The sequence below is a fragment of the Naegleria lovaniensis genome (genome assembly GCF_003324165.1).
Source record: "Naegleria lovaniensis strain ATCC 30569 chromosome Unknown tig001, whole genome shotgun sequence".
Taxonomy (NCBI): Eukaryota; Heterolobosea; class Eutetramitea; order Acrasida; family Naegleriidae; genus Naegleria; species Naegleria lovaniensis.
The window spans coordinates 432,232-455,335 of record NW_025407823.1 but is presented as its reverse complement, the minus strand read 5'-3'; the positions used below and the strand labels follow the sequence as shown (position 1 = coordinate 455,335).

General features: G+C 35.0%; 12 protein-coding genes across 12 annotated transcripts; 7 read left to right on the top strand and 5 right to left on the bottom strand.

Moving 5' to 3' along the window:
* Positions 1-116: 116 nt before the first annotated feature.
* C9374_003762 (uncharacterized protein) lies at positions 117-1,512 on the top strand (the record flags this gene model as incomplete). The annotated part of the gene is made up of 3 exons (XM_044693326.1): positions 117-463; positions 516-646; positions 755-1,512. 3 exons carry the CDS (start codon positions 117-119, stop codon positions 1,510-1,512), a joined length of 1,236 nt encoding a protein of 411 aa, XP_044555892.1.
* Positions 1,513-2,774: 1,262 nt separating this feature from the next.
* C9374_003761 (uncharacterized protein) lies at positions 2,775-4,484 on the bottom strand (the record flags this gene model as incomplete). The annotated part of the gene is made up of 1 exon (XM_044693325.1): positions 2,775-4,484. The coding sequence occupies one exon, from the start codon at positions 4,482-4,484 to the stop codon at positions 2,775-2,777; it is 1,710 nt and encodes a 569-aa protein (XP_044555891.1).
* A 187-nt stretch (positions 4,485-4,671) lies between these two features.
* On the bottom strand, positions 4,672-5,868 carry C9374_003760 (uncharacterized protein; the record flags this gene model as incomplete). The annotated part of the gene is made up of 1 exon (XM_044693324.1): positions 4,672-5,868. One exon carries the CDS (start codon positions 5,866-5,868, stop codon positions 4,672-4,674), a length of 1,197 nt encoding a protein of 398 aa, XP_044555890.1.
* Positions 5,869-5,966: 98 nt separating this feature from the next.
* On the top strand, positions 5,967-8,552 carry C9374_003759 (uncharacterized protein; the record flags this gene model as incomplete). Its single annotated transcript, XM_044693322.1, has 1 exon — positions 5,967-8,552. The coding sequence occupies one exon, from the start codon at positions 5,967-5,969 to the stop codon at positions 8,550-8,552; it is 2,586 nt and encodes an 861-aa protein (XP_044555889.1).
* A 149-nt stretch (positions 8,553-8,701) lies between these two features.
* C9374_003758 (uncharacterized protein) lies at positions 8,702-10,177 on the top strand (the record flags this gene model as incomplete). Its single annotated transcript, XM_044693321.1, has 1 exon — positions 8,702-10,177. The coding sequence occupies one exon, from the start codon at positions 8,702-8,704 to the stop codon at positions 10,175-10,177; it is 1,476 nt and encodes a 491-aa protein (XP_044555888.1).
* A 112-nt stretch (positions 10,178-10,289) lies between these two features.
* Positions 10,290-14,361, bottom strand: C9374_003757 (uncharacterized protein; the record flags this gene model as incomplete). The annotated part of the gene is made up of 2 exons (XM_044693320.1): positions 10,290-10,309; positions 10,380-14,361. The coding sequence occupies 2 exons, from the start codon at positions 14,359-14,361 to the stop codon at positions 10,290-10,292; spliced, it is 4,002 nt and encodes a 1,333-aa protein (XP_044555887.1).
* Positions 14,362-14,572: 211 nt separating this feature from the next.
* C9374_003756 (uncharacterized protein) lies at positions 14,573-15,900 on the top strand (the record flags this gene model as incomplete). Its single annotated transcript, XM_044693319.1, has 5 exons — positions 14,573-14,916; positions 14,982-15,132; positions 15,183-15,345; positions 15,389-15,460; positions 15,509-15,900. 5 exons carry the CDS (start codon positions 14,573-14,575, stop codon positions 15,898-15,900), a joined length of 1,122 nt encoding a protein of 373 aa, XP_044555886.1.
* A 75-nt stretch (positions 15,901-15,975) lies between these two features.
* On the top strand, positions 15,976-16,863 carry C9374_003755 (uncharacterized protein; the record flags this gene model as incomplete). Its single annotated transcript, XM_044693318.1, has 1 exon — positions 15,976-16,863. The coding sequence occupies one exon, from the start codon at positions 15,976-15,978 to the stop codon at positions 16,861-16,863; it is 888 nt and encodes a 295-aa protein (XP_044555885.1).
* A 94-nt stretch (positions 16,864-16,957) lies between these two features.
* Positions 16,958-18,256, bottom strand: C9374_003754 (uncharacterized protein; the record flags this gene model as incomplete). Its single annotated transcript, XM_044693317.1, has 1 exon — positions 16,958-18,256. One exon carries the CDS (start codon positions 18,254-18,256, stop codon positions 16,958-16,960), a length of 1,299 nt encoding a protein of 432 aa, XP_044555884.1.
* A 245-nt stretch (positions 18,257-18,501) lies between these two features.
* C9374_003753 (uncharacterized protein) lies at positions 18,502-19,509 on the top strand (the record flags this gene model as incomplete). The annotated part of the gene is made up of 1 exon (XM_044693316.1): positions 18,502-19,509. The coding sequence occupies one exon, from the start codon at positions 18,502-18,504 to the stop codon at positions 19,507-19,509; it is 1,008 nt and encodes a 335-aa protein (XP_044555883.1).
* A 166-nt stretch (positions 19,510-19,675) lies between these two features.
* Positions 19,676-21,637, bottom strand: C9374_003752 (uncharacterized protein; the record flags this gene model as incomplete). The annotated part of the gene is made up of 5 exons (XM_044693315.1): positions 19,676-19,860; positions 20,004-20,049; positions 20,158-20,597; positions 20,786-20,980; positions 21,145-21,637. The coding sequence occupies 5 exons, from the start codon at positions 21,635-21,637 to the stop codon at positions 19,676-19,678; spliced, it is 1,359 nt and encodes a 452-aa protein (XP_044555882.1).
* A 631-nt stretch (positions 21,638-22,268) lies between these two features.
* On the top strand, positions 22,269-23,058 carry C9374_003751 (uncharacterized protein; the record flags this gene model as incomplete). Its single annotated transcript, XM_044693314.1, has 3 exons — positions 22,269-22,333; positions 22,408-22,499; positions 22,637-23,058. The coding sequence occupies 3 exons, from the start codon at positions 22,269-22,271 to the stop codon at positions 23,056-23,058; spliced, it is 579 nt and encodes a 192-aa protein (XP_044555881.1).
* Between the last annotated feature and the right edge of the window lie 46 nt (positions 23,059-23,104).

Here is a 23,104-nt window from a genome sequence, read left to right as displayed (position 1 = left end):
TTTTGTATAACAAGTCGTGCGCCCAACATGGTTTCAAGTGTGTGTGAGTGTGTATACACCGGTTCCCAGCACTTAGTTGTATGAAAAGGCGGTTGAGAGCAACAACTCTCAAGAAAATGTCTCAATCTTTACCTTCCTCTTCAGCATCAAGTCGTAGACCTATCGGAATGATGACTCCAACAACGTCAGCATACCATACCAGCAACCACACCTCTCCAACAGCAACGTCCTTACATGATACGAGACCATCCAGTAGCAGTAGTGCATGTACGAGATCGTTCAGTGGGCATAACCCTCATCATTCTCATCATCAACATTCAACAAGTACATCCTTCGCATCATTCTTTCATCATGAAGGTGAAGAATATTTGAAACGATATCAGGTGCATTTCTACTTGAATGATGTTCTCTCTCAATTACTGTTCCTTCGAGAGGAAGATCCAATGCAATATTTGGCACAATAGTAAGTAGTTTTGAAACAAGTGTATGGTAAGAACATTTCAAACACAATATAGTTTCAGATCTGTAGTGAGTGGAACGAATATTATTCATAAATCCTTTTCATACATTTTTGCAAATCCAAGAAATCGATTGAGCTTTGCAGATTATTTCGAACAAATTTATTCAAAAATTAGTAATGAACAAAGTAGGTGAAAATTTGAATTGACATTCAATGACAACATTAATGAAACACAATATAACGATGGTCTCTATGGTTCTTTTGGGATATGTGTCTATCAATGGAATCTTTAAGAAATGAATTTTTCAGAATATTATCAATTAACCACATTATTATGTGAAGATTTTCCTGAGAATATAATGACTAGTATTTATAAAAGTGTCATCATGTATCCAACACTCATGAAACACAAAGAAATATTTAAAGATTTTTCTGAAGATGTAACGAAACATCCTACCATTCTCTCTTTCTATCAATCCATTGATGAATCGATCGAGTTGTGTGAAGAAAAGAAAATGATTGAATTACCTCCATTTCAAACATTTATTGTTGCCATGAGAGTGTATTTATTTTTTTATGAATTTTTTGAACAGGTATTGGAAAATGTTTTTGAGAATTCTTATTCGACTCTGATTTCAAGTGGAGTTTTGAAAAAGATGGTACATCCAATCCTAACAATGAAATCTACACAATGTGTTCCATCCATGCAAGTATTTGATATTCTAGTAGAGAAGAGCATTCAGTTGAGAAGAAATTTAGTGAATTCTTCTTCAAACTTGGGAATTCCTGCTCCAAAGCTATCGTTCTGTGAATTGTGTGAAGCTTTTTATCAGCATGTCGTTGAAGTGAGTACAAACACTGCGTCAAGTATTAGCACACAAACTTCCACTGCTTCTACAACCATCAATGCAGATGTACTATCCTTGATGGATTCTTCACAATTACCAATTTCGGTGAGTTGTGCTGAAAGACAAAAATTGAGGTTGAGAAAGGAAATTCTCAAAGTTTATTCGGGTGTGAAAGAGAATAATATTGTTACGTCCAATAAATAACATTGAATACGTTCTAGTTTCTCAACATGGTTCATATCAATTTCTTGCTTAAAATTTAATTGAGCTAACCTTTTTTATGATCACTTGTCGTAGACAAGTCTGAATGTTCGTAATATATTTCAGTTTTTGGATGATTAGAATGAATAATATCTAACAATTTATTTATATGATATGTTCGTCCCAGAGCTATCATCCATTCAATGGTTTCTCAAAGCAATTTGAGTTTTTTCATCACATTCTAGCATCCATTTCTCAGGACAACTGTACATCGTAAAGGTTGATACTCCATCTCCAAAGAAGAGGCATGGTAAATTTGTTGTTAACTTTAGCTGTTCTTTTTAATAACTTGGGGTTTTCTATAATTTGATACTGTTAGAACAGTGATTGCTTTGTGCTTACGGTTTATTACACAATGCTTACATTTTTCTGATGTTTCTGCCCTCCTAGTGAATAAAATGTTGTTTCGCATATTTAACTTGATATATTTCTGGATACATAAATATGAAGTGTACAACATGTAATAATCACAGCCTCGATTAGCATGTAAAATATAACCAAAGTGTTATATACATATCATTACATCTTGTATCAACTAACAAGATTACAATAGGTGAACACTTTGTTGAATAAGAGCAGTATAATCATAATCAACTTATAATAACTGAATTACATATCTAATGTTTTCTGTTTACACTTTGATGCATTCCACAAGAAATTAATTATATGTTCGTTAAGAAATTGTTCGCTCAATTACATATCCTTATTATTAATGCAAGGTTCTCAAGAACCATTTAACAAGATTAGGTTACAGGAAGTGAAGGACCAAGCTCGACAATGATATCGTTATCTCTGAACCTTATTTAAATGGTTTAAAATGTTATGCTTGTTATACAAACAGTTAACCTAATTCTATGCAAAAGCATTGACTAGGTTATACCTAACATTTAAGGTTACCTTCTGATTTTAGAGATTACCGAGGCCATGTACCAAGGAGATTCAACCATTTTTGTCCATCCTATTCCAAACGAAACTGTGTTTATCTTATAAATTTTTGTTAAACAACAATCATTTTGTGGTAGACAAATTGTCATCAATTCGTTCTTGGATATTGCTCCAAGTGAATTTCCAAAAAGCATCCAAATTGTTCTTTATGGAAAGAGCAAAGGTAGTCTGTTATGTAACTTCAAACAATAATAGATTAATACCAATGGGTTAGTTGCTGTCTCCTCTCCAGGAAGTGTCGCTTCTTTGGAGATGGAGTGTCAACCAACAACCTTTATTGTTGTACAGTTGTCCCGAGAAATGGATACTAGAATGTGATGAAAAAACTCAAATTGCTCTGAGAAAAACCACATTGAATGGATAATAGCGAGTGCCAATTTCTGAGCAAATTTTTTGGAAACATTATTGTCCTTTTGGATATCCTTAGTAAGATTGGATACCAAATTGCGGTGGGCCAGATAGGAGCGATAAATGTTGCCTTTACTTTGCTCCGAATAACATGAAGCAAGGACTGAGACATCAGCCCAAGAGGGGGAGCACAATAACTTCTTTGATCCTCGGAAGCGTCCCACAGTTCCATAAGAGCGTCGTTTTCCTTCGTAAAGGAGTTGAATATAGTCGTATGTGAATTCTTGGGACTTGCGAAGCGATCGACGACGTGGTGGCCAAAGTTCTTCTCCACGAGATTGAAAAGTTCTGGAGAGGTTTCCCATTGGCCGAGTCTTGACAACTGATCGGCGATTTGATTTCTTTCTGACGGAATGTAGGAAACCTTGGGAATTGACCATTTTTGTTTCAGTAGGAGAGTCCAAATTGCTCTTGCAATGTTCGCCAAGTGAGGGACTCGACCATAACCCTTGCGTATGTAATGAAGAGCTGTCATGTTGTCGATTCGAAGATGGAACTGAGTCCCTGGTGGATACGCATGACGAGTCATGGCAGTCTGAAAGAACATGAGGACTGCTTTCAATTCTAGACTGTTGATGTGGTGAGTTTTCATGTCTTCGTTCCACGTTCCTGAGAGAGTGAGCTCTTTTGAATGGGCTCCATAACCGAGTGGACTTGCGTCTGTGTTGACGGCCACTAGATTCCATTCCATTTCGAAGAGTGTTCCTTTGTTCTCCTGAATTAGAGACAGTAATTGAGTCAGATCTTTCATTGCTCCTCTCATGATTAGCATCGAGTGATTCCATCCGTTTTGAAGGACTACACTCATCATGTTGGTTCGAAGACGACAAAGGAACACTGGGATGGCTGGGAGAGCAATCGAAAGGAATTGAAGTTTGCCAATCACTTGGGAGATCCATTTTAGTGAGAGATGGGATCTTTGGTGGTATGCTGTTTGTATTTTGGTGATGGATTGGATTGCAATCAGTTGTTTGTCCTCCGGAATTTTGAACAATCCTTGTTGGAAATCCAAATGAATTCCCAGAAATGTGATTTGTTGAGTCGGTATCAGTACACATTTCTTCCTTGATTAGGAAGCCTAACCATTTTAAGTCTTGAATGACTCTTGAGGTAATTTCCATACATTCTTCTTGAGAACATCCGAGCACCAAAATGTCGTCGATGTAGATAAAGATGATCATTCCTTCTGAACGCCACTTTTTGGCAACTTGTTTCATCACCTTTGTGAAGATCCATGGTGCTTGATTGAGTCCGAATGGAAGGACTGTATATTGGAATATTTGTCCTTTCCAAATGAACCCTAACAACCTTCTTGAACTTGGATGGATGGGGATATGAAAATAGCCTTCTGCGAGGTCTATTTTGGTTGCCCAAAACCCTTTCTTCAAGAATTTCGCCACCGCCTCGAGTGTTTCCATCTTGAAGTGATCGGTTTCCACTCCAAGATTGACCTTCCTCAAGTCCGTTATTTGTCGGTACTCTCCACTCTTCTTGGGTACCAAATGGACTGCGTTGAGGATGGTGGTTGAGTCTCCTTCTTCGAGGTGGCCATTGCTGGTCATTACTGCAATCTTGTGGTCGAACCATTCGACCTCCTCCTTCTTGCGAATTGTGTTTCCACCAAATTCTTGCCATTTCTGGGGGTCGCTTTCGATGATAAAGCCTTCTCGCAATGATTGAACGATATGAGGTGAAGCACCCCATTCTGCCCAACGATCGGCGAAGTATTGCAAGCGGCCCCCTTTCAAGTCAGAATTTTCGACTGGATTTGTTGTTGTTATTGAAGTTGGAGGTGTAATTGTTGTTGTTGTTGTTGTTGTTGTTATTGTTGAAGGTGGACTTTTGAAAGTCTTCGTGATGGTCATTGTTGTTATTGCCGTATCTGAAATTTCGATTGTTTCTCTTGTAGTAGTTGTTGTTTCTCATCTTGGTAGGCTTGGAGATGGACTTGTTAGAGACTTCTTTGTGTAGCTTGTTTGTGAGAATTCTTTCTGATTCCTTCTTGATTATTGGGGAAAGAAGGTCATAGTTGGATGAAGGAGTGATCATTCGACGTGAAACATTCTCCATGGTTTCAAAGTTGGTGTCTAATCCACCTGTGATCACAGTGTTCATAAAAATAGATAGCATTGAAATGAGTTCATTCACTTCGATATTCTCTCCTGTGTGAATGTTGGAGGTTACATGACGAGAAAGCTTACAAATGATGTTGTTGATTTGAATGATAATAGGTAAACTTTTTGATACAATTCTCTTATCGTTCTCGTTGAGGAGCTCACTGATATGTTGTTCTTTCAAAATATAATTATATTTTGAGAGTAGTGCTTTCATTCGTGTTTGAAAGCTTTTACTGGAGGAGTGTTCCAAATCCTTCAATCTCTCTGCTCTGAAGAGTTCTTCAATTTCAATAGGATCTTTTGACCGAAGGTTCTTAATTCCTTTCTTCTTCAAATACATTCGCACATCTTCGATATCACCAAGATCTATTTCTTGAAAGTTTGGAAGGTTATCTTTGGGAGTAGTACCACTGGTAACACGATCAGATTCTTCAACGAATTCATCTTCATCAGTAGTAGAGTCTTCGTCGCGAGAGGAGTGTTGTGAGGAATCTCTAAAAGGACCTGGTTTCTTATGATAGACGACTTTGTTATCATCGTCATCATTTCTTGAATTGGTTTTTGCTTGAGCTTCTGCAGCATGTTGAGCACTACTACCAACGTTGGAGGAAGCAGCAGTAGGTGTCAATGAATGAACAATTTCAGAAAGTTTATTCATCATTGTTTCTTGTTGGGCCATCCATATCTGTGCCCAATCTGGTGGTACTGAGTGTGTTGCTTGTGGTTCTCTATGTTGAGTTGTTGTTGTGGTGCCAGACTGTTGGGAAGCTGCAGTAGTGGTATTAGTTTGCTCTTTAGAGAGCTGTTTTGGTTGTGGATTTGTTGACATTTTTTAGCCATACTTTTAGTCAACCTTATTGTTTTCGTTACAAAACACTTCCGTTCTTTTCAGAACATTCAATGTCGTTCGAGGGGAAATTGAAAAAAATGCAACAAATAGCACACCCTATCATTCGTCGTCATGTCGCGAAAAACTCTTTCTTTTCAATGTTACTACACAAATACGCGGCCAATCTTGAGATGCCTGGGCACATACATACTCTAAACCTGTCATCCCGAAAGAATTCATTCCTTGTACACTCAACGAGTTCATCTTGTTGCTTTCACACCACTCGTCATGTTCGCGACGATTCATCCAAGTCCTCCTCCAATTCTTCTTCTTCTCAATTATTCGATCAGTCACCACACATCAAGAAACAAATTAGAAAAATTTACAAATTCACTCATCCTGATTTATTCATTAATGAACACTTTAAAAAAGTCAATTCTCAATCTCTCTCGACTTTTCAAAATTTTATTGATGAATATAAAGGATATTTAAAGAATGATAGTTCTTCTTCGAATAATCAATACCAAAACAACCCTCACAATAGATTTCAACACTACAACAAGTATGAATTACAATTTTATGTAAAACAATCTGAACAAGTGAAAAAAATTACTCTCTTTGGATTACCTCAAAATATTCAATTATCTACCACTCAACAACATGAATGTTTTGTAAAGAATGTTGAATATTTATTTTCTCAATTATTTAACTCTAAGAATTCTACAGAAGCATCATCATCATTGAATCCATCAACACCACCATCCAACAATTCTACACCATCCAATAATCTGTCATCGAGGACAGAACATGATCCAAACTCATCATCACTACACTCTTCTCTTGAAGAATATTATCAAACTAATTTTAAAAGTCATCGAACGAACCTGAAAGATTCTTTTTGGTTTGAAGAAAAATATGGACAACAACAAGAACAACACACATCCAATCTCAATCCACACCATGTGATTCATATTGTCAATGAATTTAACAAAACATCAAATTTAGATTTTGAAATTTTATATATTCGTAGATTTGAAATTCTATCTCATTTAATTAGAAACAAATTATGTGAATGTTTGAATGCCAAATCCATTCGATTTTATAATTATTATAATTCTATCGATTTATTTGAAAAACAATATGAAACTATTATGAAATTTACAAATTTATTACATGATCAATATGGAATTGATACTTCTCAATGGGGTAAAAAAGAAATGAAACATGAAATTATTGCAAATTTAAAAAGACATGAAGATCCTTATCATTGGTCAAAGAACAGTGAGAGTATGACATGGAATTCTCATAACACCTTGGATGATGAATCGTTTCATGACATGTTATCTAATAGGATGAATCATACTACTACTATAAATACTAGTACTACTGGCTCTCAACGTCCTACGACGAATACAAATACTACTACTACAAATAACACAAATACTTGTAGTAGTAGTAGTACTACAAATAATACTACTAATACGAGTATAACATCCCACATGTATCCCTATGAAATTTCACTTATTAGAAGAAAATTAAATCAACACATTCAAATTAAATTTGGAAGTGGACATACTGGTATTAACAAGTTGGGATGGATTAATTTAAATCCACATGATTCTGCTCAACATTGGATGAATTATTTACTATATGAATTGAATGATCAAGATATTCAAAGAGTGTTAAATTATGAACACTATACAGATATGGTATTGAGAATGGAAAAGAGAGTGAGTCAACAACAACAACCATGGTATCCAAATGATCATGATCATGAACAACAACACCACCACCATCACACCCATTCTTCTTCACATCACCAAACCAATTCTTCATATAAGAATCATTCATTCTCTTCTTCATATAAGAACCATTCATTCTCTCATTCATCCTCTCCTCAATATATTAAATATTATTATCATCCATTGAATCGTCATGAATCTCATCTCGCAATGAAATACATTCAAATTCAACAAATTACATGTCTCAATGATGAATTAATACATGATGAAAGATATTTAACATTATTAAGTGAATTGATTCGAATTGGAAAGAGTGAAGATGTGAACAATCATTCATCATCTTCACATCAACACTCTCATTTATTTAATATCATTGTCTATAAGAGTGAAGGTGATGAATCATTGGATGAAATTCAAATCGATGATCAATGGAATTATATTTATTTACCATTAAGTTATGTGAACAAGTATCAAATTGTGGATGTAGCTAATCCTTCTACATCTAATACTTTAAATAATACTTTTAATCCTTCAAATAATAATACTTCTACTGCTTCTACTACTCCTTCTACATCTAATACTTCAAATAATAATACTACTACTACTCACACCCATCTATTGTTGGGTATTCATCTCTTATTGAATCAAATCATTCTCAAAAGTCATGATCATCAAAATACCAACAATGAACAACAATTACAACATGATATTCAACAAATGCTCAATGAAACCAGACATTATTTGAATTTAAGAAATTTAACATGTATTCATTCACTCTCTCTCAATGATATTTATATTGCATGTATGAAATTAGTGAAATTTAGAGATGTCTTGTATCCTTATTTGAAACATCGAAATGTATTAATTGTGAATAGTAATGATCCATGTATGGTTCGAGTAAGAAATGGAGAATTGAATATTGAAATACCTTTTAATTTTTAAAGAGAGTTTCTATGAACGATCACACCCTCGTTTTTCACAATACTAGTATTTTACAACGTCATTGTTGTTGCTGTTGAATAATAGTTTTCTGCAATTGCTTGGTTAAAACCAACGCTGCTGTGCGTAGACTCTTTTGAAATAAAAAAAAAATGAATTCTTCGGATTCGCACAACAACCATACAACAACAACAACACAATTAACGGACAAGAACACTTTGAATGATGACGACGACTCATCCAAACAACATTCATCGAATCCACTGTATTTAAAATTAAATGTATCACTCTCTCAAGTGATGGATCAATTAATTTTTAATCATGAATTTTTAAAACAATTTCATCAATCCCAACAAAATACTCATTTAAAAATAATTCAAGAATGGACCATGATTCAAAATGAGTCAATCTCATCCATTCCATCCTCTTCATCATTTACTTTTCAATCCTCATTCATTCCATCCTCATTCATTCCATCCTCATCCATTCCACCCTCATCCATTCCATCCTCATCCATTCCATCAATCTCTCCAATCCCATCAACAACAACAACACCCATTACCATTCATAATTATTCACAATTAATTTCACATATGAAATTTATTCATTCTTCACAACCCATTACTCTTGAAAGAATTATTCAATATAATCAAAATATTATTGGAAATAGTTACATTTCATATTTAGGAATACCATCTCAATTACCATGTCAATCCAATGAAAAATTAATTTTATATTTTAACAAGTGTGAATATATTGTAAATGTTGATATTTTAGAAACATTTTTAAAAGATACATCAAAAACATGTATTAAATATATCATTCAATATGATGATCAGGATCAAATGATGGTCATTGATGGAATGGTTCAATGTACATTTGAATCTAAATTAATGTGGGGATTAAAAAGTAAAATTGAGAATTACATGTCATCCATGGCTACAATGAAATTAGCAGAATGGTTTGAAATGGCACGAATAGAATTGATGAATCGTTGTTGTTATGATGATACTACTACTACTACTACTACTACTACCACGCGAGAATTTGATTCAAGTCGTCGACATGCTTCTTCCAATGATCCTGTCTTTGAATCTACAGAAGATGCAGCAGTGAAATTTAATTTACCATCATCACCCAACAACTCTGAAGATGAGAGGAGGGCATTGAGCTTTTCATCTCCTGTTGAGGATGATGAAGAAGACTCGACAACAACAACAACAACAGATTCGTACTATTCTACTAAAAGTACAACAATGGCATCCTCTTCATCTCCTACAACAACTACACAAGTACCCACAACAAGCTCACAACTCATTGATCATTCCTATCATCTAGTCAAGTTGAAAAATGAAATCATTCAATTGAAAGCACTCTCGAATCAACTCGAATTGAAAATCAAGAATTTAGAACATCATTTAATGGCAGAAAATCAATTGAACCTTCTCATTCAAAGATACTATTCAAAAATATCACAATTCATTCATTCTCAAAAAACTACTCGATTTAGGTTAAAGAATCGATTGAAATTACTATCATTGGTTTGGTTTATTATTGGATTGTTTTTAACTCCACTCCTCTATGGTTTGTATCGATTTTATCGTTATAGACTGCTGGTTCGTAAATGATGTGTATAATATTCATCATAATTAAATGTTGTAATTAAATACATGAACATTTGATTCAAATCAGTCACATTGTTGAATAATTCAAGCGATCTTCTCAATATCATTGTTGAATCTAATTTTTCATAGACATGTCTATACAAGTACGATTGTTCTTTCGAGAGATGGGTCCATATTTCTCCAAATTTAGGTTCACTCTTTTTACATTCCTCTTCAATTGCCAAGAGTGATTGTTGTTGTTGTGAGGATGATGATGAGCTGGATGATGTTGTCAATGATACATTATGTAATTCCAATTCCATTCGATATAAAAATATCCATAAATCTCCATTCGTTGGATCGACAGTGAGTGCCTTTCTCAACCATTCTTTTGCTTTTTCAAATCTTCGTTCTCTATAAAAATCCAATGCAATTTGTAAAATAACATATGGATCACGATCACAGTGTTTAAGTGCATTGGCAATAGCAGCCTTTCTTTTCTGTACAATTTCTAATGGAATGGTGAATGACCATAAAATACCACTACTACCACTACTACTACTACTTGGATTCTTTGTTTTTTTGTGTGAAGAGACTGAGAGATTCATGGATTGAATACCTTTGGAAAGTGTAGCGAGACATGTTGAGAGAAGTGTGAGTGGAGGAGGAGGAGGAGGAGGTGTATGGATCTTATCACTACTACCAGAATTATTACCTGTAATACTACCACTACCAATACTACTATTACCAATACTATTACCAATACTACACGTATGATAATATTCCAATTTCACCAATGCCAACCATAGAGATGCGCTAGAAGGATTCTTCAATAATGCTCGATCCAATAATGCTCTTGCTTTGGTAATATTCATCATGTAGGGTGATTTTACAAGAGGATTAAAATATAATCTAAATAGAGATAACCATAATGGAATGGAATTTGGACAATGTTTTAAACCATCTTCATAGATTTTACATGTCTTGAGATGTAATAATGATATGTCATCTTGTGTGTTCATAGAATTGTTGGTTGTGTTCATAGAATTGTTGGTTGTATGGATGGAACAAGACACTTCCAATGAACAACGATATAATTGTTCTTCTTCATATTGTCCTCTCATGAGCCATAATTTGTCTTGTTTTGGATACTTTTCAAGTGCTTGAGTGAGAATGGATTCTTCCATACTTGTGATTTGAAGTGCAAGTGGAGAAGAATCTTGTTGTTGTTGTTCTTTTTGATACATTTCAATTTGTGAAAGAAGAATTTGTTTCATGGATTCATGATGGAATACTCTTCTCTCAAATTGAATCGATCGAATCCATACATGAATGCCATGATCATTATGATGATGATGACTATGACTACTACTACTATGACTAATATTGCTACTACTACTATGACTACTACTACTACTGCTACTACCAACAACAACAACACTCGTACCAGCATCATGACTACTACTACTACTACTAATAGAATTTACATAATCTCGATCAAAATGACTTCTCGCATGTTCCAATAATAATCTTGCTCTCAAATATTCTTCATTTTCAAATTCCAACTTGACAAATGCTAACCAAATATTTTCATTGTTTTGATTGATTTCATTTTTAAATGCTTCTTCTAATACTTGTCGAGCATTTTCAATGTTATTAAATACTTTCCATTCATATTTAGCTCTAATTAACCATAAATCTTCACAATTAGGACAATTCAAAGTTGCTTGTGAAAGTAATTGACGAAGACGAGAGGTTTGAGAAGAGTTTGAGTCTTCTGAAGAGGTCATGGGAGTTGTAGAGGTCATGGAAGGAGTGGTAGAGGTCATACAAAGAGTTGAATGTTCCATTCTTGCATTATCTTGACATTTCGATTCAAATTCATAAATATTCAACCACACAGATTTCTTGTTTGGAAATTCTAGTCTTGCACAATCATAAATTGCTCTTGCAGTCTCAATATAACCTTGTGATGCACACGTATGAGCATCATTTAAATATACATGTTTCTTTTCTTTCAAATGTTCAACATCCTTCGTATCATTCAATCCAAAAGAAATAATTTCTTGAATGATAGCTCTACAAGTGAGAAGGTGTTGAGTCTTTTCAGCTTGTTTGGCATATTCCATCCATTCCTCACGTGAAAGAGAAGAGGAATGATGATTTGAGATGTTATTTGTCGTCGTCGTAAGAGTTGTCATGTTATTTTTCATATCATTCATGGTATTACTTTCCATATGATTCACAGTCTTATTCATCATGGTTAACTTTTTCAAAGTATCAATAGCCTTCTTAATTAAATTTCTTACTGAACTCTCATGATTGGAATGTTCTTCTTCTAAATATGCACCTGCAATCCATATTTGTGGTTCTTTTGGTAATTTACTCACTGCTCTTGATAGAATCTTTTTAGCATTAGTATAATCATTTAATTTAGCCAATGCTAACCATAATTCAACACTTGTTGGAATACATTCAATAGCACGTTCTAATAGAGTCTTGGCATTACTTTCATCTTGTTCTAATTCAATGGCTTCTTTCCATAATTGAATACTTTGAGGTTGAGTAGAAATGGCTTTTCTTAATATTTTCTTTTTCTTTTCCAAATCAGATTCTAATTCACATGCTTTGAGCCATAATTTAACAGAATGAGGTAAATGTTCAATGGCTTCACAACAAATAGATTGTACAAGAGTGGGTGATGTGGTGCCATGGCTTTGATTAGTATTATGACTAGTATTACTATTACGACTAGTATTACTATTATGACTACCAATAATATCAATACTAATAGTACTTGCACCACCACTCCCATAATACTGTAAATGTAAACGTATAGATTCTAACCACAATTCTTCTGAATTCTTAACGACATGACATCCCTTGGCAATGACATGACAAGCCTTTTTCAAATCACCTGCTAACTCTTCTAAACGAGCACGTCCAATCCAACTACTAGCATTCATTGGTTTGACTTGAATTGCCTTTTTAAATAACTTTCTATATCTCTTAATATCTGCATATTGATCTGTTCCTAATACAATTTGAGATTCAAGTCCACTCATATAATTTTTAGGATCAATGGTAGATTTACCACCGACAGAATCTTCTAAGGATTGTAATTTGGAATTCATAATACTTTCTCTCATTTCACCCAATGCTCTCAAATCGGTGAGAGTACCTGATTGACCTTGAAGATTCTTTGGAATGGTTGTTGTTGTTGTCGAGGAGGATATGGATGAGGAGGATATGGATGAGGATATGGATGAGGATGAGGATATGGATGGATCCATTCGTACTCTCGTTCCACCACTCATCTGTGCATTGAATTGATCCATCAATAAATGATCAGGAGTGGGTGTATATCTTTCATACATTTGTTGATTCATTCGATTTGGATTTTTCAATGTACTTGCAGTGGATCCACTCACTTCTGGAATATTGGCCCATTCTTGTTTGCTTAGATATTTTAATTGTTCTTTAATGTCTGAAAATGTTGAAGCAATCATTGGTTTTTGAGAATCTAGAGATTGAGTTAACATGGAATATTTTGAATATTTCGAGGATGTTTGTGAGGATGGAGTTTCAAAAGTTGGAGTCATTGGAGTTATTGGAGTTATTGGAGTCATGGTATCATGATTCGTCGTCATGTTGTCATCATGATTCAATTTTTTCTTTTTTCTTTTCGATTCTAATCGTTGTGCCACATGATCCCAAACAGCATCAGCCTCTCGATCTTCTTCATCTTCAAGTCCTGTCACACGTCCTAATGTATTATCACCATATCCACTCCATTCATCAAAGGATGAAGAATTGATCATGGCATCTTGATCATCTTCCATAGTATTGGATTCATTGAATGTTGATGATGCATTGATAAAATCATGAATACCACCACCACTAGTAGTACTACCACCACTTGTAGCATCATCGCTCTGACTTGCTCTCGAATCAAATCGAGATGATGGTATTCTTGCAGGTCCAATATCACTCCGAGTGGTAAATCCTGTTGCACCACGACCTGCACCTGGGATGTAACCTGGTGGAGGTTCACCAAAGAGAGCATCTGCACTCACAAATTTACGTTCAGGTGCACCTGATGTGGTTGTTGTTGTTGTTGAGGAGGAGGATGAGAGTGCAGATCGGATGGCTGCTGCTGTTCGCTTTGGATTATTGAATTTAAAAGATTGTGATGGAGGTGGAAGCATTTTTTTTAAGTGTGGGTTGGTTGAAGTTGGTGTGTGGTTGTCACTATTTGTGTCTACTATTGTTGTTTCGAATGAATCATGATGTATGAATAGTAGCATCTCACTATTTGGTCGTTTTATCGCACATGCAAGTCATGGTTGAATTCCCCCGTTCATGCATACAAGTTGTTTACAACTTTAACAGGTCGAGACAGCCTCAATATCGTAAAAAATGAGTCAATCGAACCTTCTCGCTACTACCACCTCTTCCAACCACCACCATCAACAACACCGAAAGAAAATCTATACCGTGGATGGAACTGTATTTGAGGTGGATGATCACTACTCAATTATAAAACCCATCGGATATGGTGCCTATGGATTTGTATGTTCAGGAATTGATAAGAATACAAACGAAAAAGTGGCTATCAAGAAGGTTCCTAAGGTGTTTCAAGATTTGGTAGATGGAAAGAGAATACTTCGCGAAATTGAATTACTCAAAACGTTCCGTCATGCCAATATCATTTCTGTCAAAGATGTAATGACCATTCCCGATAAAAACACCTTTAATGATGTGTAAGTAGCAAAAATTCCGAATGTATTTCAATAGCTCCATTCCTGATATTGTATTTTATGCTCAGTTATATTGTCAATGAACTGATGGACACTGACCTTTATCAAGTGATCAAATCGAAACAAGAACTATCAACAGAACACATTCAATACTTTGCTTATCAAATTCTGAGAGGGTTGAAATATATTCATTCATCAAATGTGCTTCATAGAGATTTGGTAAGTGTTATGAGTAGTATTCCACTGATTTCTAATTGGAACTTGTAAAGAAACCAAGTAATATTTTGGTCAATGAAAACTGTGATGTCAAAATTTGTGATTTAGGCCTTGCACGAGGATTTGATGATCACAGTGAAATGACAGAATACGTTGTAACAAGATGGTACAGAGCTCCCGAACTCGTACTCATGTGTAAGGAATACAATTACGCAAGTAAGTGTTTAACATTCACTGTTCAGAACCTAAACCAAAAAAGTCGACATTTGGAGTGTTGGATGCATTTTGGCAGAATTAATTGAACGAAGACCAATATTTCCTGGCAAAGATTGTAAGTAGGATGCTGCTAGATATTGTCTAACTCTCTTTCTGTTCTTAGATATTGATCAAATCAATTTAATTACTGATGCTTTAGGTACTCCAAACGAAGAAGACATGGAACACGTGAAACATTCTGAAGCTCGTCGATACATTCGAAATCTACCAAAGAAAAAACCCATCCCATTCAAACAATTATTCCCCAAAGCTAAAAAGGAAGAATTAGATATTCTTTCCAAGATGTTACAATTCAATCCAAAAAAGAGAATCTCAGCTGAGGAAGCTCTTGCTCATCCTTATTTTGCATCGTTACATGATCCTAAAGATGAACCATCTTCAAACATTTCTTTTTCATTTAAATATGAAAATGTAGATATTACTGAACCAGAATTGAGAGATTCATTGTATGCTTTGGCTTGTTATTATCATCCAGAGATGTTGCAACGCAAGTAAAAAACCTTTCAACAAATCTTTGTCGTTTCTTTTCGGTTCATTTAAAAAAAATTCTCTGACGGATCGCCATGCGGGATGTTGTGCTTTAAAGATGGCTCCTCGTTGTTAAGAAGAAACTATGTGAGAATTGAAAACCACTTGGATATGACGCCATTCAGCGATAATGATGAACATGGGTTTCACTTCATTGAAGAAAGAATCATTTGTGATGGTGCACCGATTCAAGAGTCCCATCCAGGGACAGTGATCACTCCGAACGCGAAACAATATTTCCTCACTGGCCTCAACGAAGAGCAACAATTAGCAGAATTACTCATCTGCCGTCGAAAGAAAAATCCGAACATTACAAATCATTTACTTGTGGACAATTCAAAATGTTTATTTGAATGTTTGAACATCGAGAGTGGATCATCGACCACCAACCCACCATACACCTCTCTTGTGAACAAAGGCGTCACCATTCGAAAACATCCTTTAAAAAATTGGTGTGTTTATTCCAATGAAGTTATTTCAAAAGGACAATTTATTGCTGAATATGTCGGAGTTGTTCAACCCATCATGATGATTCACAACAGTACTGTCGCTCTGAACACATTCCCTAACAATCATGATTATACTTTCATATTGAAAAATATAGACGAGTCAGCTGATGGCGACACTCATGAAATTTGTGGAAAATATCATGGAAATTTTACTTCATTTATTAATCATTCATGTAATCCTAATCTCATTGCATTCCATGTATTGAAAGTTGAAAGAGAGGAAAGGAAAGAAAATCATCCTATGAACACATTTTTGATTAAGGAAGATGTTCACATGCCTCATGTTTACTTGTTCGCCAAGCGCAATATCGAACAGGATGAAGAACTCACACTCGACTATGGCCATGAATATGTACAGCATGTCATGAATGGAGAGTGTTTTTGTGAATCCAAATATTGCAGATATCACCAAGATCCATGATTGTTACAATATCGGTGTCATGAATCCGTGATTGAATACCTTTGATCATGGATGATAAAACTCAAATCAGCAAAGAATTTATTCATGTTCCTAATTACATCATTCCATATTGTTGCATCATTTGGAAGTACAATTGTTGAATGTCATTTGGTGACATGGTACTCAAAATGTGTGGAGGTATGTCAATACCCATTTGACGCATACTTTGAATCATCTTTTTAACTTTTTCTTCTTGTTCCATCTTGATTCGTTGTTTCACAGCAGTTTCCAAGAGAGAGAATGTATCAGCTTGAGATGTATAGCTTGGTTGAGTGAATAATTGAGTGAATACTCTTGCTGGATCTCTAATTTGAGCATTCTCTGCCTCTGCCAATCTGAACAAATATTCACATTGTTCTTTCAATTCTAATAATTGACTTGCAATATTATCTCTCATTGCCATTTGTTTAGTTGCAAAATGTTGAGCAAGTGCGGACATGTATTCCAAGACTGCAATCTTTTGTGGTAATTTTGTTTGATTATTCAAAGTTTTGAGAATGGACCTCAAACCAGTAACTAAACAATCTTCATGTTGTTCAAAATTAACTTTGGCAATATTAGCAAGAGTAATCACTGCATTCTTGCTAATATTATCAACATGAGAAGTTAATAAAGGCAATAGAGAAGAAACAACACTATCTTGTTCAGCCAAAACCATTGCACCATCTTGTGAATGAGAAATGTGTGATAAAATGCTTGTAACACCTCTCAAAATTTCAGTATTTTCTTGACCATTTAGCATGGATGCCAATCTAAATAAATCCTCAGATTCAATAGATTTTAATAAAATAGCACCTCCTTCAGAACCTCTTGGTACATCATCCTCTAATTCCTTCTTAAATACTTCAAAGGTTGTACCTGACTTTAAAGCACGTAATGCAGGTAAAACAACTTTTTCATTATCGGACAAACAACATTGAAAGAGTGTTGGTAAGCCTTTGAGAGACATGTTGAAATGACGTCTTCTTTCAATTGAGGCAGGACCACAAATTAATTCACGAATGATAATCAAAGCACATTGATTAGTCTTGTCCGTGTTGGTATCAAAGTAGGTTGTTAGTAACTTTAAACACTTTCTAAGAGTATTATGCTCGTAAAGAATATCTTTCTTTTCTTCTGCTGGGTCTTTTTTCTCTACTTGTTCCTTGTTATGTATATAATCGAAAATAAAGAGAATACCTTGTTCTCTAGTCTCGGGATTTGAATCATTCAAATTTTGAAGAGCCTTATATAATTCAACTCGATTATATTTGGTGATGAGAAATTCTTCAATAGCAAAATAACTCAAGAGAGCAAGACCTCCACCGACCAGGCAAAGAGGACCGTAGCTAATGTCTTTTAATAAATGGCTCATGTTGTTGTTGTAAAAAGTTGTTGATTGAAAGCAAGCCTTGCTGCGAATGAGCTTTTCAGAGAAGATGAAAAAAAACAAGGCTGTTGTGATGATGTATTTTTTTCAGCTGGTGATGCAAACATGTTGAAGGCAATTTGATTGGATTTACAAATTTGGTCTCTTTCGTGGAGGTGCTTGGCATGCGAGAGAATTTCTGAAGATACGAGCACAGGAACATGTTCCTCTCGAGCTCTCCACAATAAAACATGACAAGTGGAACATCTCCACCAGTCGTAACACCATCACCACCACGTTACGTGATATCCACCAAGACGAAACAAGTATTAGATTGGAATGAAACGATGAAAAGCGAATGTGCCACAACAATTCCGAAAGAATATTGCACAAGAACATTCGCAACACTCTTTCCAACTAATATGATTGACAACAACAACAACAACTCGACCACACAATCACAACAACAACAATGGAACAAAACAACTCCTCTTTTCATGACATGTGGTGATCTTTTGGATATTCCAAATGATGATGATGATGATAACCATAAGGATGAGAATTTCTCAAAACAAACAACATTACCACCACTCTTTTGTTGTAATTATGTGATTGGTCTCAATGAACCTTTTATTCGAATCGATCGTTCATTGACTCGAGTCTCTAACGAGGAACGTGAAATATCAAGAATGGAATTTCTGTCAAATGCATATGATTCATTTGAAAATCATCATAGTTATTCCATGATTGAAAATAACATGTCAATGATTGATTGGTTTCTTGTGAATACCACACGAATTGAATCAGGTCATTCTTTACTTGTACAATGTGATCTAGGTGGTGGTATTACAGGTGGTGGTATTACTGGTGGTGGTTATGGTTATGGTACTACTGGTGGTCGTGAAGATGATCAATCAAGATCTTCTTTGACATCTTCACCACATCATCATCATTTAGAATATGTGGAATGTGCTGGAGAAATTCGATTAAGACCTGTCAAGAACAACAACTACTATTGTACTGTGGAACAATGTCATGACTTGTTGCAACACGAGTGTTCTATCGCTGAATCATTCTTGTTTTTTGAAATTGTTTCTATTAATTTACAAACATCATTCTTTGCCTTTCCAGATGTAAAAGTATTAGAAAATTGGAAGAGATTTGGAATTGATGGATTTTCATTGTATCGACCCAATCCATGGGAAATGAAGGGAAGAATGGAACGATATAAATATATTGGTGAATGTGACAAACAATGATTGTCTCATGAATCAACTCAACTTGGTGTTCTCTCTTTTGACAAGAATATTAAACATTCATGATGAACTCTTGAATATTTATGATAGACATGTAATGACATTCAAAACCATCTATCCATTTAGGTATACAAAAAAGGACAAGTTCATTACAATGACACAATGTGACTCATTGAGGTGGTCCTTCAACAAATTTATGATTCTTCCAATTTCCAACCATGGTGTGAATGACTGAGAGAATTTGATGTTTGTAATCACTGGATGCACTCTCAATTTGAATTGGAATGAATTTATCACTATTGAGAACACATGGTTTGAATAATCCATCGACACCTGATCTCATTGCATAAATACCTGTGTGTGAATATGTGAATGGTGGTTCATTCATGGCAGTGATGATTGTTGTTGAAATGAAATTTACATGGTACAAGTTTAGAAACAATGATCAGCAACAACACATTTAGAAATAACAGTCCAACTCGCTCGACCATACTTACCTTCTCCACATTGAGAACTGAATCGACATCCATTACAATAGTCAGTCTATTGAAAAGTATTGAGAGGATTGAAATTTTCAAAAATACCAAAAAATTATATCATTATATTCAATAAACTCGCCATTTAAAAAAAACCACACAATGAAACACTTACTCTCAATCTTCCACGTCCAATATTCTTAATTTCAACTCGATGATCTGAATCTGATGATGTTTTATAAATTTTCACTCGACCACCAAATCCTTCACGAGTTCCACAAATTTCCACTCCATTCGATTCCAATAAATCTTCTAACCATTTAGGATTGGACCATCCAGCTGAAACCACTGAAGAAACATTCTCACCTCTATCTTCTTCTTTACCACTTGTGACATGATGAATCTCTTCCATTTCACCATATTGATTCTTATTTAAATTGGAACGAATTAAGGAAATGACTTTCAAATCAATCTTATTGGGGAGTGCAAATTTTAGAACATTTTCAAATTCATTTCTATTGTATTCTCCCAAACTGTAGTTAATTTGAACTCGATAGCCATGATCTTTTAAACGAATCATATTTCTCATGACTTGAGAAGCACCACCTCCAATTCCTATTGTGTGAATAATATTGGAGTGTGTGTGAGTGTATGGGTATGTGAATATTGGAGTGTGTGTGTGTCATATGGTTGTATGTGTGAGTATGTATGTGTGAGTTTGTGTGAATGGGTATGTATACAATGATATGAATGTTGTGTGTATGTTAATGATAAATGAATGAGATTTTAAAAACACAACATACCTAAATACTTTTTAAAATCAGTTTCACGTGTGGTATGAAGTGAAGCATAGATGGCATCGACTTGTTCAATTTTTTCACTCTCTTTCAACAATCGATCAGCCAATAATACATTTGAATTCAACACGACACGCGTATTTTGCTTATTAATACTCTTGAGAACACTCACAATGTCTTTACGTGCCAATGGTTCACCACCTATGTTCAATATGAAATGTGTGTGGGTGTATGGGTGTGGGTGTGTGTGAGTGTGCGTGAGTGTGAATGGATCAAATAAATATATATATACGAATGTATGAACCAGTCACATTTGATCATGTCAAAATAAAACAACAACAAGAAATTCCAATCCATCCACCTACCTGTAATATTCAATTGAGTTCCACCCAAATCACAAAAATCGTTACATAAACGAATGATTTCCTGAATGGGAAATGGTTCAGGTCCTTGTTTTTTTAATGGAATTGGATCTCCAGGTGATCGAGGATTCTTCATTCCTTCGTTATGACAAAAGAAACAATTCATGTTACAGGTATTGGTAATGGCAACACGGAACTTGGCATTCAACTTGTTATACGTATGGAAGGATTCCAACCATTCGGAGGGATAGAGACTTTCAAGAGAGTTGGTAAAGTTCGCTAATGAAGAATAGTAGTGAGTGGATGATGGTGGTGGTGTTTGCAATGAGCATGCTACCATTGTCATACGGTTCGAATGATGACCAATCTGTGTAGAGAAGGAATGATCCTTGGCATCTTTCATGAGAGAAGATCCCAAACCGTTGCGTGGAGCGGTTGTAGATTTCAACACGTGAAATCCAAAACATGTTGGAGTGGTGGAGATGAACCTTTTCATATTTTTTGTAAGAGTAAAAAGTTCATCCAGTTGTGATGAACATGAAGCCTTTCTAGGCCTTAAACGAACATTCATTTCCAAAACAGTTATTGGACCACTACTGCCTTAATTCAAGACGAGTAGTCACAACGTGCTTTTACATATGGGCCTTTTTGCTTGTTCTTTGGTTTCCTCTTTATTCAAGAAGCTTTAACTTAACTGCACACCTCGAAAGCAGAAAATAGAAGGACGATCAAAAAACAACACCAAAAATAAATCCCCAAAGCAATAGCACCTTGCCCTTTGTAAAATAGTTTCATCATCAAGAATAATTACAAGTGAGTGAATTACATCATCATTATCCGATTAGTATTCCTTCGTGTCCTCTAATTCATCAATACTCTTGTACAATACCCTTTTACAGTACTCTTTCAATTTATTACGGCATCGGTTGTGAGCACTTAACTGAAGAATTCTCTCTACTTGTAAATACTCTCTAAATTGTAATCATATTAGCCTCACTTCTAGTAGTACTTTGAAATCATCAACTTGTAAATTTACTTCATCCCGATTCATCATCAACAATTATCACTCACTGTAATTTGCAAATCATCATTAGAAATCATCGCTACTGACACTACTACTCAACAAGATGACTTCACCAGGAAAGTTTATTGGTTCTCCAACAAAGAGAAGAGAAATGGATGTCATGAAACTGTAAGTGTTCAAATTCATCACTCACTGATATTTATCAATTATTCTTTAACAAATTATGAACACATTACTCTCAGCATGATGAGCGATTATAAGGTCCAAATGGAAGGAGATAGCACCAATGAATTCTATGTAAAATTCAATGGACCAAAAGAAACGAATTATGAAGGTAAGTGTGGATTTTGAGAAGAATTACTTTTAACCACCGTCATTTATATGGTCCGTTCATTCAACTCTCGGATACTTGTTGATTTACTTTTTGTGATTGTGTGTTTGTGTAAATATATTCATCTTCTTCATATACAGGCGGTGTATGGAAAATACGAGTATTAATTCCAGAAAATTATCCTTTCAAATCTCCATCCATTGGATTCGCTAACACCATCTTTCATCCAAACGTCGATGAAGCGAGTGGAACTGTGTGTCTAGATGTCATTAACCAAACTTGGTCTCCAATGTTTGATCTCATCAACATTTTTGATGTATTTCTACCTCAATTATTGACCTATCCAAATCCGTCAGATCCATTGAATTCTGAAGCAGCAGGATTAATGATTCGAGAACCTGAGAGATTTAAAAAGAAAGTGAGAGATTACATTGAAAGATACGCCAAGGAAGAACATGTGAAATTTAAGGACGAACAAGATGAAGAACAAGAAGATGATGCATCGCTTTCCAGTGCTTCTGATCATGGAGATGAAGATGATTTGGCAGAATTTGAATTGTAATGTGTGAAAACCTCAACACAACTTGAATCAAGTGTTCAAGTTGGCC